This window comes from Nuphar pumila, chromosome 14, assembly GCF_984573655.1.
Source record: "Nuphar pumila chromosome 14, dmNupPumi1.hap1.1, whole genome shotgun sequence".
NCBI classification, from domain to species: domain Eukaryota; kingdom Viridiplantae; phylum Streptophyta; class Magnoliopsida; order Nymphaeales; family Nymphaeaceae; genus Nuphar; species Nuphar pumila.
Window position 1 is genome coordinate 4,353,902 of NC_143262.1, and position 16,915 is coordinate 4,370,816.

Consider the following 16,915-nt stretch of genomic DNA (forward strand, 5'->3'; position numbering starts at 1 on the left):
TTAAGCCAACCCATTTAATAAACAGGTTGACCCGCGTAACTTGTTTATTAAACAGGTTGGGTTCGGGTTGGGGGTATGCCAACCCGTCAACCCGGCTGACCCGTTTAATAAACGTGTTAGGCGGGTGGGTCAAAACACCAACCCGACCCGCCAACCCGTCTGCCAACCCACCAACCCGACCCGTCAACCTGTCAACCCGACCCGCCAACCTGAGAACCCATTTACCCGACCCAACCCATTTATTAAATGGGTTGGCGGGTCGTGTCGGGTTACCCGTTTATTAAACGGGTCGGGTTCGTGTTTGCCACAGCCGACCCGTTTAATAAACGGGTCAGGTTCGGGTTGAGGTATGCTGACCCGCCAACCCGACACGATTGCCACCCCTAATTTCCATTCAGGATTTGGCAGCTGCCAATTTGAGATGGGCAATCTCCATGGACTACCGGTTTCCAAACGGAGCCTGAACGTTGGAAGGACTCTGATTCAACGAGTCAAACTTTCTATTGTCTCGAGTCCTTGTCCGGTTCTTTGGAACCAGCACCTCCGAACCCACGTGGCACGCTTAATGTCGTAGATCAAGCTCCAGTTGAGATAGATCTTCGATCCTCTCGCACCATTTCGAAACCGGTCCGACGCTAAGTAACGTCTCGGACGTGTCCGAGTCTTTCGAGCTCGCGCAACCGCCACCGGAGCCCTATTTAATCCCCAATTCCCCCGCGGCCCTTCCGCAAACCCTCTCTCTCTCTCTCTCGCTCCTCTTGTTGCTCGCTCACTCTGTGAGAGTGAAGAGGGGCGAGCTATGGATTCGAATCATGTCGGGACTCCGAATCTTCCCCAATTCCAAGCTGCTGCTAGGGCGGCCGTCCTCGACCTCTTCAACCTCTACTTGGGGGTATGCCTCTCTCTCTCTCTCATGTTTCCCCTGTTTCATGTCCTCACATCCCTCTATCTACTCAGAGGATTCCGAAGAGCAACGGTGAAGAATCGTTTCGCGAAACCCCGTAAGTTTTAGCAGCAATCTCCATTGCTAATTTCTCATTTAGTCGACGCTCGATGAACTTCTTGATTTGATTATATGGAAATGCTGATAGTCATTTGTGCTAAAGTATCTATAATATCGATTGCCAGTTTTGATTCGTTTCCTGGTTGGCTCAAAGCTTGTTATTGCATTATTCCCTGCTCTTTTTGGGGTTCTGGGAATAAGAACAAAAGAGTTTGTGTGTATAACTTGGGTCTAGAGCGCAAGCCACGCCGATCCAAAGAAGATGAAAAGTGAAGGTTGGGTTAGTGAGAGGGGTGAAGAATGGGACAAAAGGGTGTAGGTGTTATTCATGAAACGAGATGTTGAGAGTGAATGCTTGACCATAACACGGAGATTTATGCTCAACGAAGTCGAGTTTGAGATGGTTATGAGTTCTTTTGCCTATTCATTCGGGTTTAGAATCAGTGATTGCGTGGGATTTATGCAGGTGCAAAGATATGTTGTCAATCCTAGAATCAGTTCACTGTTGTTTGCATGCGTCCTATTTATTGAGAAACCTATAAAAGCATGCGTTTCATATTGTATATGTTACAATAAAACATAGTATTGTAGGTCCATGAAATACAATACACTCCATTGTAGTAAAGAAAAAGGTTGAAAAATTCCAAGGTTGCCAGTCGAGGAAGTGGGAGTGGGAAGCGAAAGCGGTAAGCGAGGCACTTTTAAAAATTTAGGAAGTGTGAAACGCGAAATGACTTGGAAGCGAATCGGGAATCATATCGGAAGCGATAAGAGAATTGAACTGGAAGTGACCTAGGAATCAAACGAGAAGCAAAAAAAGATTCGACTTGGGAAAACAAGAGAGAATCAAACAAAAAGCGAAAATATAATTATATTTTTCTTAATTTACCAATATATAAAATTTATGTTATCATGGACAAAATAAAGCATGAGTACATAACATTAAAGTAGATCTATTAATCTCAAAACCGAATTGTATATGCAAGTGCAACCATTTAACAAATGCATCCTGTTGCAAGCATTTAATAATTATTACATCAAGAAAAAATCACATTACATAATCCATATAACAAGAATTTAAAAACTATATAAGCTATAAAAAACTAATAAATTTGATTAAGAAGCATACCTTTTATAAGAAATGAGTCCAATGACTTGTTATTTGAGGTTGTGATTTCTGCAAGATAGCAAAATCAATAAACTAAAAGATTACATGGAGATATGGTTAAGTTTTTCAATGCACAAAACAAATTATGCATTTAAGCACTAAAAAACATAAAGTAAATTAAACATTTCAAAGTTTAAAGTATAAACCAAGGTTGTTCGTATCGTACCGTATCGTTACTATTTAGAATATCGATACGATACACACTCGTATCATGATACACATGTAATTGTATTGTATGTATCGTACGATACATGCCCGTATCGTACGATACATGCCCGTATCGTACGATACATGCCCGTATCGTACGATACATGCCCGTATCGTACGATACATGCCCGTACCGTACGATACATGACGTATCGTACGATACATGCCCGTATCGTACGATACAGGGTGTATCATATGATACAGAGTCAACACTCTTAAAAAATGGCCAAATCGTAATTTTTCAGTTTTGGGTTTTAAAGACCTCTTGAGGACTGACTCCCTCATTTGTGTACATGAGAGCGATTTGGGGGCCGATCCATGCGCATGGGAGAGGGTTTTTTGCAGTTTGCTAAAATAAAAGTGAATTTCCATCTGCGAAAACTAGAGATTTATATCAAGGTAGAAATCAGGCTCCACACTCCTCCAACAAAGATGTCATCAGATGATCCAGTGTGGCAATGAGGTGAGGCACTCAAGTAATGAGTGAAAACCGATTGAAAATCGAGTGCAACTATTGCCATCATATTTTTGTTTATATAATATGAAAGTATGAGCCTTGTGACATGTTCTTAATTGCAAGATATTTAATATTTTGCATTGTTCTTGTGAGATAGTTAATGTTTGATGATGTCTTATGCAACTCATAGAGACATAAATGTTTCATATGTGATTTTCTGGTTCTATTTTGTGCAATTCATCATTGTTTCATGTGTTATGATTTTTTTAAAATATTTGTTCATTTTTTTTTCTGATTTTTTATATATATATTTTCAAAATTTATGTTTTTTTACGATACAATACAAAATGTATCTTATTTTGAGCCCTACCGACATGGGTTACGATACGATACATCAACCTTGGTATAAACTTTAAACTTTAAAACTAACATAGTTCACTGCTTCACTTCAACATTCAAACATCAATGCAATATATTTGAAGGAACTTTCTGTCTCTCCACGCCCTTCATTCCTTCTACTTCCTTCATTTCCTACAATGAATATGTTAAAATGTTAAAAAATCTTAATTTAAAATATAAACAATGCATATGGAAGAAAGTAAAAAAAAACAAAAAAACACAAGATACATAATGCATACCTCACTTGGGTCTGTTGCTAAATAAACTATTAATCCTACCGTGGGGAACTAATGGTCGCTCTTGTACACTAGTCCTACCCTTAGCTCTATTTGATTGACCTAAATCCTCTTCAACCTCATTTCTACATGATTATCAGAGGCAATAAAACTCTTGATTGCGCATGTTTGGTTTTAAAAATAGTGTTGGATTGTTGTGCCAACATGATCAGTATTTCGAGGTGCATCTAACGGTGTATATACTTGAATTTTGCTCGAATTTAAATGTTAAAAAGAAAAATTTCTCAAATCATAATTAGTTCAACTAAGTCTTGTCAGTGGGCTTTGGGCCATGCCCAGACCCAGTTGATGTCACCTATATTTTAATATATTTTCCATGAATTTATCAATTTAATTAAATATACAATTTAAAAATCATATTTTTCAAATTTTAAAATCAAGGAAAAATACGCGATATTACAAAGTTGGCTACATGATGAAAACTACGGGTGAGTAGTGCATCAACAAAGATAGCATACCTTGAAAACTGGGCCCCTGCCACCATGGCAGAATCGTACCTATCGATCGTGGGTAGGGTAGGGCCATAATGAAGTACATAGCAACACTCTCCCATGGATGACTTGGGAAGGGCAGGGGATTCTTGTGAGATTTTCCCTCTGAACTGATTTTGTGAGAAGAGAAAGAAAGCGAAGAATAGAGGCTGCCGCTGGACCTAGAACCATGTATTAATATGTGTTAGTATACAATATGGGTCCAGGTCTGGTATAACATCCAAACCCAGAATGAAATAAAGACTATACATAATATGGACCCGGGCCTGATATGATTTCTAGACCCAAAAATTACAATAAGCACACTTTTTCACCTTGCTCAAGTTGATCATGGTCTTGAACCATGAACAACTTGCCTTTAAGCATCCAAAAACGATCTTTTGTCAAGCCCTTTGTAAATATGTCTGCAACTTGTCTTTCAGTATTAACAAACTCAGGCTCAATCTCTTTTTCTTCAACTTTTTGTCTTACAAAATGTTGGTCGATCTCGATATGCTTTGCACGACTGTGATGTACTGGATTGAATGACATGTTGAGAGCACTTTGATTGTTACACAACAAGGTAAACCGAGAGATCATTTCTCCCACTTCAGTTAGTAGATGCTTGACCCATGTGACTTCGGCAGTAGCGGCAACCATGAAACTATACTCAGCCTCGGTGCTTGATCTAGCGACATCCTTTTGTTTTCTACTACTCCAAGAGACTAAGTTTCTTCAAATAAAAACACAATATCCTGATGTAGATCTTCGTTCATCAGGATCCCCTGCCCAGTCTGCATCATAATTTACAGTAAGTTCACACACATCCTTGCCAGATGACTGTGGATAATATATCAACCCGTCCCCAATGGTCCCTTTCAGATATCTGAGTATCCTCTTAATCGCCTCCATGTGTCCAGTACGTGGTGCATACATAAACTATGACACTTGATTGACTGAATAAACAATATCAGGACGAGTGAATGTGAGATATTGTAACATCCCTATTAGACTGCGATACCTGGTGGGGTCCTCACATAGATCTCCTTCATGAGTACTGAGTTTTTGGTGGAGCATACTTGGAGTTCCTAGAGGCTTGCATTCTTTCATACCTGCCTTGCTGAGAACATCTATGGTATACTTGTGCTGAGTGAGAGTCAAGCCATGAGCTTGACTGTCAACTTCTACACCAAGAAAATAGCGCAAGGCACCAAGATCTTTCATTTTGAACCTCTAACCTAATAGGTTTTTTACTTCTTTGATGTGAGCTTCAGAGTTTCCTGTAATGACAATATCGTCAACATAAATTAATAATAGGGTGATCACATTCTGACTTCTAAAAATGAATAATCAGTGATCTAGTAGAGAACGTGAAAATCCATGCTTTTGAATCTCAAGTGAGAAGCTGTCAAACCAAGAACGAGATGCTTGTTTTAGGCCATAGATAGCTCTTTTTAGCCTGCACACATGGGTTTTACAGTTTTGCTCGTGATATCCAGGGGGTTGTTCCATGTAGACTTCCTCCTTTAGATCCCTATGCAAGAATGCATTTTTCACATCAAATTGACTCAACTTTCATCCATGTTCGACAACCAAGGAAAGAATAATTTGAATCGTTCCCATTCTCACCATTGGGCTGAAGGTCTCATCATAGTCTTGCCCTGCTTCTTGAGTGAACCCTTTTGCCACTAGTCTTGCCTTATCGTTCAATGGTTTCATTTGGTTTATACTTTATTTTGTAGTCCCATTTGCATCCGACAACATTTTTGTCAGGTGGTCTGAGAACAATTTCTCAGGTTTCACATTCATGTAAGGCTTGCATTTCATCATTCATGGCTTCTACCCATTTGGTAGAAGTGGTTGCTTGATATTATATAATATGCTCATCTTCCTTTTTTAGGGCAGTTAAAAAGAGCTGAAAATCCAAGAAGTTGTTATAGCTGACCCACCTATCAATAGGATGTCGCATGCGATTGGATCTTCTACCCTTAAGAGTATGAGAGGAAGTAGGATCAGTTGCTCGGGCGCAATTTAGAAGGCTTGGCGCTGTCGTTCTCTGTCTAGTATAGGAAATGCCCTTGTATCTGCCCGGTACCGATGATGGTACTTCTTCCCAATTTTGTGATCCTGATGTACCAGTAGTCTCAAACATTTCTTCTTCCTGCTGCACACAGTCTGAAGAACAGACTTCATTGGAATTAGCAAAAAGTTCTGAATTCAGCCAAGGATAATAAACTTCGGTTGTGTTAGGGGACATATCCGTTGTGCCAGCTTTGTGATCAAAATTTTGCTCATAAAAGACAACATTTCTTGAGATTCTGATGCGTCCGTTGGCAGGATCATAACACCTATATCCTTTGTAGTCGTCTGAATATCCCACAAATCTACACTTCTGAGTCTTCTCCTGAAACTTGTTTCTCAGAGACCGATTAATGCGCACATAACAAACACATCCGAAGGCACGTAAATCATGATAACTAGGATGAACTCCAAAAAGACAGTAATAAGGAGACTTATCTTCCAAAACAACCATAGACAATCTATTTATCACATGTACGGTAGAATGAAAAGCTTTTGTCCACATATTAATGGGAAGATTACTGTCATGGGGCATGCTCATGGAACTTTCGACGATATGCCTGTGTTTTCGCTCAACAATCCTATTTTGTTGAGGTGTGTGTGGATAGGACACCCTTTTTCCTATCTCATTATTTTGGAGGAAAGAAATAAAGTCACTAGATGAGAACTCCTCTCCTCCGTCACATTGGAAGAATTGGATGGACTCATAGAATTGATTTTTTACTAAGGAAAGAAAGTTTTGAAACAAAAAGAAAACTTTCGACTTATTTTTTATGAAATATATCCAAGTGTATCAGGAGTAGCTATCAACAAAAATTAAGTAGTATCTGCTTCCAGATCCAGAGGCAACTGGAGCAGGACCCCATACATCAGAACATATTATCTCAAAAGGCTTTGAAACTCTCTTATTAACAGAGTGAAACGACAATACATGACTTTTGCATAAAAGACAACTTGAACACTTCTGACTTTTCTCATCCACATGGAGACTTTCTTTTGGAATAAGATTATTAGAAACAAGTTTCTCAATAAAATGACTCCCACAATGTCCTAACCGACTGTGTCATAGGAAATGCTTATTACATTAAGAAATACTAAAAACATTTGCAGAAGACAAAGAACATGACTTTAATGAAAACTCCGAATCCAGGTGAGTAGGGCAGACATGATGACATGGAGCTTCTTGAAAGACATACATATTGCCTCATCTCTTTCCTTCAATGAATGTTTCTCTCGTGCGAAGGTCCTTGACCTGCACAGAGAAGGGAGTAAATACGACTGAAGCATGATTATCATCAACAAGCTTAGAAACAAAAACAATATTTTTCTTGATATTGGGAGCATGAAAGACATCAGAAAGTTCAAGAGTAGAATATGACATGGGAATGCCAGATTTTTCAATATGAAAAACAGGCTGGTAGGATCTGTCTCCAATGACAATCTTACTTTTGCCAAAATAAAGAATAGGTTTAGAAAGTTTACCTGCATCACCAGTCACGTGAGTTGCTGCTCCTGAGTCAACAAACCAAGTTCCTTGATCATTCTGCTTTAAATTCAATTCTGACAAGGCGGATATCAACAAATCTCTAATCTCTCCACTTTCTTTGATATTGCTGAACTTTTTTTTGGTTCTGTCTGTGGAGTCTTTCCTTTATTTTCAGGATTGTGCCAACAACTCGCCTTGATCAGCCCTCTTTTGTTATAAAGAAAGCAAGTGGGGATAGATCTTTGTCCCTGAGCATGGGTCAACATATTTGGGGTGGGAAGCAAACCACACCCTTCGTGTCCATTTCACCCTTGTCCACCTCGCCTCCGTCCTCGACCATAAGTCACCCCTGTGGCAAAAACTTCTTGAGAATTTGCATAAGCGTGGGTTCTTTCTGAAAATCCCTTTAGAGTCATTTCATACTGAATTAATTTAGTTCGCAACTCATCAAAAGTAGGAAGGGCAGGTAAGCACTGCAGTAAAGTGACGATCATGTTATAGTCGGATCCCAATCCACTCAGACTTTGTTGCACCATATCACTGTCACTCACTGCACATCCTATAACTGCAAGTTGGTCTGTGATAGTCTTCATCTTGTTTAAATATTCCATGATGGTCATGGAGTTTATTCTCAGCAGCTGAAATTCCCTCTTGAGAAAAACCATTCTCGCCTGTGAAACTTGCGAATACGTCTGAACCATTCTCTCCCAAAGTTGCAGGGTTGTACAATTGTCAGGAATTGCAACAAGAACCTCTTGAGACAATATAGATGTAATGTATGCAACTACTGATTGATCTTTCCTTTCTCAATTGAGATATTCTGCATTTTTGACATACACAATTAAACTTGTCCCTTTATCATCTTTCTCTTCTCTCGCAACAAATTCTAGTGGGACTGGGGTGGTTCCGTCCAAGTGACCTAAGAGACCTTGGCTCCTTATAAAAGGAATGATTTGTCTCTTCCAAATAAAGAAGTTTGAGGTGATTAACTTTTCGGAAACAAGTTGACTCAGGAAACTTGAAAAAAGACTCGATTGAGAAGAATGATAATCCACGAAGGAAAAAGAATTGAACAAGGATATTCAAGTGTTCACGAAGTGCCCAGTCTACTGCCAAAGAGGTTTGCTGGTTGCCCTGAGCAACCTTCGAGAAACTAGCGATTAGAGACTGTCAGATTCAAGGAGAGATCAGATCTGAATTTTCCCTTCCTTTTTTTTTTATAAAATTTGAGATTGACACAATAGGAATTTCTCACACGTTGAACATAAGTTGAAACTAATTGCGTTTTCAGATCTGGACAAAAAAAAAGATGAGGATGACGTTGACAAACAACTGTTATGAGTACCAGTTGTGACAACGAGAAGAAAATAGGCTGAAAGGTGGAGACACTTGGTAGAAATGAAAAACAAATTAAAATTCTGCTGTCAAATATCAACTCTGGACATCAAAAGCTTGATATTTCAGATCTGATGCAACTTCATGCTCAGATCTGAATGTTCCAGTCCAAGTGGCAGAAGGATGCGCAGGGGAGAAGTGCTCCAGATCTTGTGCAAAAGCACGATCAAATCTGAATATACTAGAGGAATAAGAAAATGGGTTGACTTTAGGGTTTCACGTGAAACAATGGATTCACGTGAGGCGTGATTTTTTGAATACAAGGATAAGAAGTAGGATATTTAAGAGATTCACGATTCACCTGATGATTTAGAGATTCACGTGAGATGTGAATCTTCCAGGAAAGAAACGAAAAGAGAGATGAAGAAAATCGAAAGTGAAGAAAAACGAGAGAGATGAAGAGATCTCAAACCTCTGGTCGCACCTTTTGGAAGCACCCTTCAAACCCTAGGTGGATTTCTGCTTTGATACCATGTGAGATTTTGCCTCTGAACCTGTTTTGTGAGAAGAGAAAGAAAGAGAAGAATAGAGGTTGCGGCTGAAATTGTGACCTAGAACCATGTATTAATATGTGTTAGTATACAATATGGTGTTAAAATGTAAACTGTAATATATATATATATATATATATATTATTTAATATTATTATATTTTCTTTTATTATTTTATTTTTCTATTTTTCTTTATTTTCTTTTTTAGCATCTAGTTCAATAGAAACTAGATATTTGATCCAGAACTTGACTGTGCAAATAGCTGTTGGACTGTAGTCCAATAGCTATAATAAATGCTGTTGGACTATAGTCCAACAACTATAATAATAAATGCTGTTGGACTGCAACAGCTATATTAAGTCCAACAACTATAATAATAAATGCTGTTGGACTGTAGTCCAACAGCTATATTAAGAGACATTGGAATCCAACGTCTCTTTTGGAGAGCTCAAAATGAGCTCTCCTCTCTCTTCCACTTTTTTGTATATATAGGGGTGAACCCCTTCAATGTAAAGCACCATGCTTCTTAAGCATTTTGTTCATGAATAAAGTATTATTTATTTTTCAAGTGTTCTTCCTTTTATACCCTTTCAAGGGTCATGCTTGTAGTGTCTCCAATAGACACTTGTTTGTGAGTTATTTGTGCATTTGTTGAAGATCACCATTTCATTACATGGTATCAGAGCTACGAAATCCTTAGATCTTGAAGTGCTTCTGCCTCGATTTCCGTGCCACATTTACAAAAGATGTTTCATCACCTTGTTCTTGGCTCAAGAAGATTTGTTTGAAGAAAGGCGAACTTGTACTACAAAAATTTTTGGTTTTGTAACCTCTCTTATTCCTTTGTCTACTCTTTTTCTTTTCTTTTTATTTCTCTCTCTCTTCTCCTATTTATTCCTCTCTTACCCTTGTAAAAGATGGATGACAATGATAAGATCACCATCATTCCTATGAAGCTAAATGATACTAACTATGTAATGTGGGCTTCGATTATGAAGCACCACATTTGGGGAAAAGGTTTATGGGGTATAGTGGATGATTCCGATTTGAAACCTAAACTATCTCTTACCAAGAAAGAGGGTGATAAAAAGGTTCCTCTAACGGAAGAAGAGAAGAGTAAGGCGTTAGCCACTTATGAAAAGAAATGGAAAGAATGGAGGATAGGGCATGCAAAAATTATGTTATGGCTCATCAATAGCATAGACATTAAAAAATGCTCTAGTCTAGCTAAGTTTGAGCATGCCGATAAGGCTTGGGAATACCTCAAAAACATGTATTCCCTTAAAGATATTGCACATGTATGCAATTTACAAGATAAAGTTCGGACAATGACTCAAAAAGATAAAACTATTCGAGAATATTATAATGAGTTGTCCGAACTTTGGGAAGAGTTGGCTCTTTTTGAGCCCAAATGGCATTGTGCCGAAGACATCGAGCTTCGCCAAAAGCAACTCGATATGGAACATTTCTATCAATTTGTGAATGGTCTAAGGCCGGAGTTTGAATCCACCAAATCGGCCCTTTTACATCGTGGAAAAATTCCTTCTATTGTTGATACTATAGAAGAGCTCACTATGAAGGAAAATAGACTTAGAAAAAGTACTCATAAAGTTGATGATGACTCCGTTTTAGTTGTATCTAGATCGGGGAATCATACTCGTACTTACAAGCCGCCTCATTTTGGAAGGCAAAACAACGACTTTGATAAAAGAAAAGTTATTTGTCATCATTGTCATGAACCGGGGCACTATAGGCCTCAATGTCCAAAGTTAAAAAGAAGAGAAGAAAAAAGAGTTGCATCTGTTGAATTTGAGTCAAAAGATCAAGATGCACCTGTGTCTATGGCTCAACTGATGGAAATCCTTCAACCTCTTCTCAAAGGGGTATCCTCCTCAAACGAAGCCTCAACTGGAGCGACAGTTGCATCTTTCTCCGGTCCAGGTAACTTTCCTTGGCTTTTAGATTTTGGTGCTTCTTTTCATATGATCCTAAATGTTAATAGTCTATCCTAATGTCTTAAAAATAACTCAAGTGTGTCAAAGGTTTTTACAGCCGATGACACATCTCTTGAAGTAAAAGGAATAGGATGTTTTGAAAATCTTCAAAAATCCAAAAGATTTTTTATCCCAGAAGTTAGATATATCCCTAAACTTAATTTGAATCTCTTATCTGTCTCGCAAATATCTGATTATGGATGTAATATCTCCTTCTCTTCTCATGGTTGTTGGGTACAGGATCGCCAGTCAGGGAAGCTGATTGGGGAAGGCCATAGAGAAGGAGGACTTTATTACATGGACTTTTTGGAATTACCCAAGAATGCATTTTGTTATAATATTCAGAAATTAGAATTGGATTTATGGCACAAAAGGCTTGGCCATCCTCATATGTCTAAAATTCAATATTTTCCAAGTTTGAAAAAATTTTGTAATTCTGAAAATTTTTCTTGTAAAGACTGCATTCTTGGCAAAATGAAAATGTTACCATTTCTTAGTAGAACTTTTGTTTCCTCACGACCACTTGAGTTAATACATTCGGATGTTTGGGGCCCCGCACCAGTTATTTCCAAAGGTGGTTATACATATTATGTCATTTTTGTTGATGACTTTTCTAGACATACTTGGATTTATTTTCTTAAACATAAATCTGATGTCTTTGCTAACTTCCAAATATTTCATAAAATGGTTAAAAATAAGTTTCAAAATGATATTTCTGTTTTTCGCACTGATTCAGGGGGAGAATTTATGTCCAATGAATTCAAAGACTATCTCAATTTACATGGTATTACACATCAAAGATCATGTCCACACACTCCACAACAGAATGGCCTAGCCGAACGCAAACATCGACACATTATGGAAACTACTAGGACATTGCTAATTGCAAATCAAGTTCCAAAAAGTTTTTGGGCTGAAGCGGTCCTAACTGCCACCTACCTCATTAATAGGATGCCATCTTCCTCATTAAAGAATACAACTCCAATAGAAAAACTTGTTAATTTAACTCCAGATTATTCTAGATTAAGAGTCTTTGGATGCAAATGTTTTGTTTTCACCAACAGAAATGACAAACTCTCTCCTCGTGCAATCCCATGTGCCTTTTTAGGATATGCTGATAATAAAAAAGGCTACAGGTGTTTCGATTTTCAAAATGACAAATTATATGTGTCAAGAAATGTATCTTTTTTGGAAAAAGAAAGCTTCTTTGAATTTGAAAAATCCAAGGATGTCACTGAATACTCGTTTTTAATTGATCAAACTTCAAAATCCAATGAATGTGATGTTGGATGTGACCTTGACAATGATCAAAGTCCTATTGTTGTTGAAAATGATGATAATGAAGAGCAAATCCATAGGGATGTTAGTCTACAATATTCAAGACGTAGAGAGCAAAATCTTCCATGTGCATTACAAAAATACTCTGAAGTCTCACCTAGAAGAACGTCTAGAATCTCTAAACCTCCAGAAAAATTTGTGTTTTATGAATCTTTTTCACCCACGTATAGCGCCGCCATTGCATTAATACAATCATACGTTGAACCATCATCCTATTCTCAAGCAAAAAATCATATAGAATGGATAGAATCCATGAAAATAAAATTGGATGCACCAGAAAAGGCCAATACTTGAACGATACAAGATATTCCTCCGGGTAAGAAACCTATAGGTTGTAGGTGGGTATACAAAGTCAAAACCAAAAGTGATGGGACCCTGAAAAGATATAAGGCCCGTTTAGTAGCAAAAGGATATGCCCAAGAGTATGGCATCGATTATGAAGAAACATTTGCTCCTGTGGCCCGTATGACCACTGTTAGAACTTTAATAGCCTTGGCCTCCATTAGAACATGACATATCTTTCAATTAGATGTCAAAAATGCTTTCCTGAATGGGAATCTCGTTGAAGAAGTATACATGGAAGCCCCATCTGGTATTAGTATCCCTAAGGGTAAAGCTCTTCGTCTAGAAAAAGCTCTTTATGGTCTTAAACAGGCTTCAAAAGCCTGGTATGACCGATTTAGTCATGTTATGCTTGATATTGGTTTTCAACCTTGTTTAACTGACACTGCTTTGTTTGTTAAGAAATCTGATGCAGACATCATTATTCTTCTTCTCTATGTGGACGATATGATCATCACTGGAGGCGACAAACAGGGAGTTGCAAATATCAAATCTCTTCTTAAAACTCACTTTGAAATGACTGACTTAGGTTTATTAAGATATTTTTTAGGCATTGAAGTTGCTTATTCCCCTCGGGGGTATTTGATATCTCAATCTAAATTTGCTCTTGATATCGTTTCTAGGTCTGAAATTACAGATGATAAGAAAGTAGACACTCCAGAAGTTGTCAATGTTAAAATGAAAATTGATGATGGAGAACTTCTTGATGATCCTACTCCTTATAGACAGCTTGTTGGAGCTCTTTCTTATCTTTCCATTACTAGGCCAGATATAACGCATGCGGTTCATACAGTCAGTCAGTTTCAGCATGCTCCCACCTCCATGCACATGGGAGCGATTTTTCGTATTATTAGATACTTAAAATCCTCTCTTTCACGAGGACTCTTCTTGTCTGCTTCATCTTCATTAAATTTAATTGCATATACTGATGCTGACTGGGGAGGTGATCCCAATAATAGACACTCAACTACTGGTTTTTGTGTGTTCTTAGGTGAAACCTTAATTTCGTGGAGGTGCAGGAAGCAACAAAAAGTCTCTCTTTCCTCCACCGAAGTTGAATACAGAGCCATGGCAACCACCACTATGGAGGTTGTTTGGCTCAGACGATTGCTAGCGGATATGGGAGCTAAAGCAACACAAGCTTCAAAGATGTGTTGTGACAACAAAAGTGCGATCTACATTGCAAGCAACCGGACATTCCATGAGCGTACTAAACACATTGAGATGGACTGTCACTATGTAAGAGAGGAATACTTACATGGAACCATTGATCTGCCATATGTTACATCAGAATATCAATTAGCAGACTTCTTCACCAAGCCTCTTGCTGCTCCCAGATTTTACTTCCTCTTAGACAAACTTTCGCTCATTGTATCGTAAGTTTGAGGGGGAGTGTTAAAATGTAAACTGTAATATATATATATATATATATATTATTTAATATTATTATATTTTCTTTTATTATTTTCTTTTTCTATTTTTCTTTATTTTCTTTTTTAGCATCTAGTTTAATCGAAACTAGATATTTGATCTAGTCAAGTTCCTGAACTTGACTGTGCAAATAGATGTTGGACTGTAGTCCAACAGCTATAATAAATGTTGGTGGACTATAGTCCAACAACTATAATAATAAATGCTGTTGGACGGTAGTCCAACAGCTATATTAAGAGACGTTGGAATCCAACGTCTCTTTTGGAGAGCTCAAAATGAGCTCTCCTCTCTCTTCCACTTTTTTGTATATATAGGGGTGAACCCCTTCAATGTAAAGCACCATGCTTCTTAAGCATTTTGTTCGTGAATAAAGTATTATTTATTTTTCAAGTGTTCTTCCTTTTATACCCTTTCAAGGGTCATGCTTGTAGTGTCTCCAATAGACACTTGTTTGTGAGTTATTTGTGCATTTGTTGAAGACCACCATTTCATTACATATGGGTCCGGGTCTGGTATAACATCCAGACCCAGAATGAAATAAAGATTATACATAATATGGACCCGGGTCTGATATGATATCCAGACCCAAAAATTACAATAATCACACTTTTTCAGTTCTAACAACACACCTAGTTTCAAAGTGTCATATCCATGAAGTGTTCGAGTGTCGTGTCGTGTCGACATGGGATACACATACTAAGTGAAGTGTCCATGTGACATAGATGGCTGGGCTTATCTTGTTGGTAGACAAGGCAAGTCTTTACATATTCCTCAACATGGTTCTACCTGGGGTCAATGTTATGAAATGTAACATATTGTATATAATTATACATTCCTAACATCGTTTCACCTGGGCCAATGCGATGAAATGTAACATATTTTATATACCTGGTTCATATATTCCCTTAAAGGGGTTGAGTAAGGACTATGAAATCAATTGTCTTTTGTTGTTGTTGCATTTTGGTTTGTGGTCTTTTTGTTTCAAATAAATCATTACTTTTTTGTTGGGATCTTTATATCATACATCATCTTTAACTAGCCAAGTTAACCATTTTTAGTGTTTCTGTAGAAGAAATAAACATTTAATACTTTCCATATCTTAGTTGTCAAAGGCGCTAGGCGGTGAGGCCCTAAAAAGACTAGACGGGGCCTAGGCGGTACCTCAAATAAAACAAAACAAAACACACACACACACACAAAATATGTAAACAAAATGCTAAAATTAATAACAAATATGTGTACAACATAAAATCAATCAACAATAAGAAATAGACAAAACATAACATGTCGTCGAACACCGTAAATCAATTATATTAAATAATCTGCTAAAAAAATGAAGAATAAATAAACAATCCATACAACTAACAATGTGAATGAACAGTATACAAAAAATAAAATCATGTATACAAAAAAATGAACAGGTCAACAATGGACATTATATAAGCAATAAACAAATAAGGAGAAAAAATGAACAATTGAATTTAAATAAACAAACCATGAAACTGATAACCTGCACAAAAACATTAAGAATAAATGAACAATTGAATAACCAAACCATACAACTAACAATGTGAATAAACAATATACAAAAATAAAATCATGTATACAATCAAATTAACAACAATAGACATGATATAAGAAATAGACAAATAAGAAGAAATGAACAATTGAATAAACAAACCATACAATTGATAACCTGCCCAATGTAAATAAAAGGCAAGTAGGCAACTACATAATTTGAACACAATTAAAGCCTTAACAATATTAAGTTGACATCCAAGTCATACTAAAATGTAAACGACATAAAGAAAATCAACAAAGTTAACTATGCATGGTTTCACAGAAAAAAAAATTCAACTAATAAAAATTCAGATTATATTGTAGAATATACATAATTACATATATATAACTGTATATACATATATATTCAATTACTCATAATGTATGAATATAATCGACAAAATATGAATTCACAGAAACAAATATAATACTAATTCAGCATTTCACAGAAAATATAATACTAATTCAATATATACATAAAAATTCAGCATTTCACAGAAAAAATCACAGAAGCACATTAACACACACACATATAAGATATTACATAATAAGCGAGAGAGAAACTGAGAGAGAGATAGAGAGAGCGAGAGACAAAGAGTGAGAGAAACAAAGAGCGAGAGAATAACTAAGAGAAAGAGAGAGTGAGAGCCAAAGGAGAAAGAGAAAGAGAAAGAGAAAGAGAAAGAGAAAGAGAAAGAGAAAGAGAAAGAGTACCTTGGTTGGGTCATCCTCTTCTTCTTATTCTTCTTGCAAAAACCGAGAGAGGAGAGAAGGAGAGAGTGCGAAAAAGGGGCAATTA

At 37.2% G+C, this 16,915-nt stretch overlaps 1 protein-coding gene across 2 annotated transcripts in view; it reads left to right on the forward strand.

Moving 5' to 3' along the window:
* The first annotated feature begins 736 nt into the window (after positions 1-736).
* Positions 737-16,915, forward strand: part of LOC149816132 (mediator of RNA polymerase II transcription subunit) — a 45,608-nt gene continuing 29,429 nt past the window's right edge. For both annotated transcript variants that reach the window (XM_089986565.1, XM_089986566.1), the window contains exons 1-2: positions 737-892; positions 958-1,001. In XM_089986565.1, the coding sequence (XP_089842691.1) occupies positions 800-892; positions 958-1,001 (137 nt within the window). In that variant the 5' untranslated portion in view covers positions 737-799. The remainder of the gene's footprint in view (positions 893-957; positions 1,002-16,915) is intronic.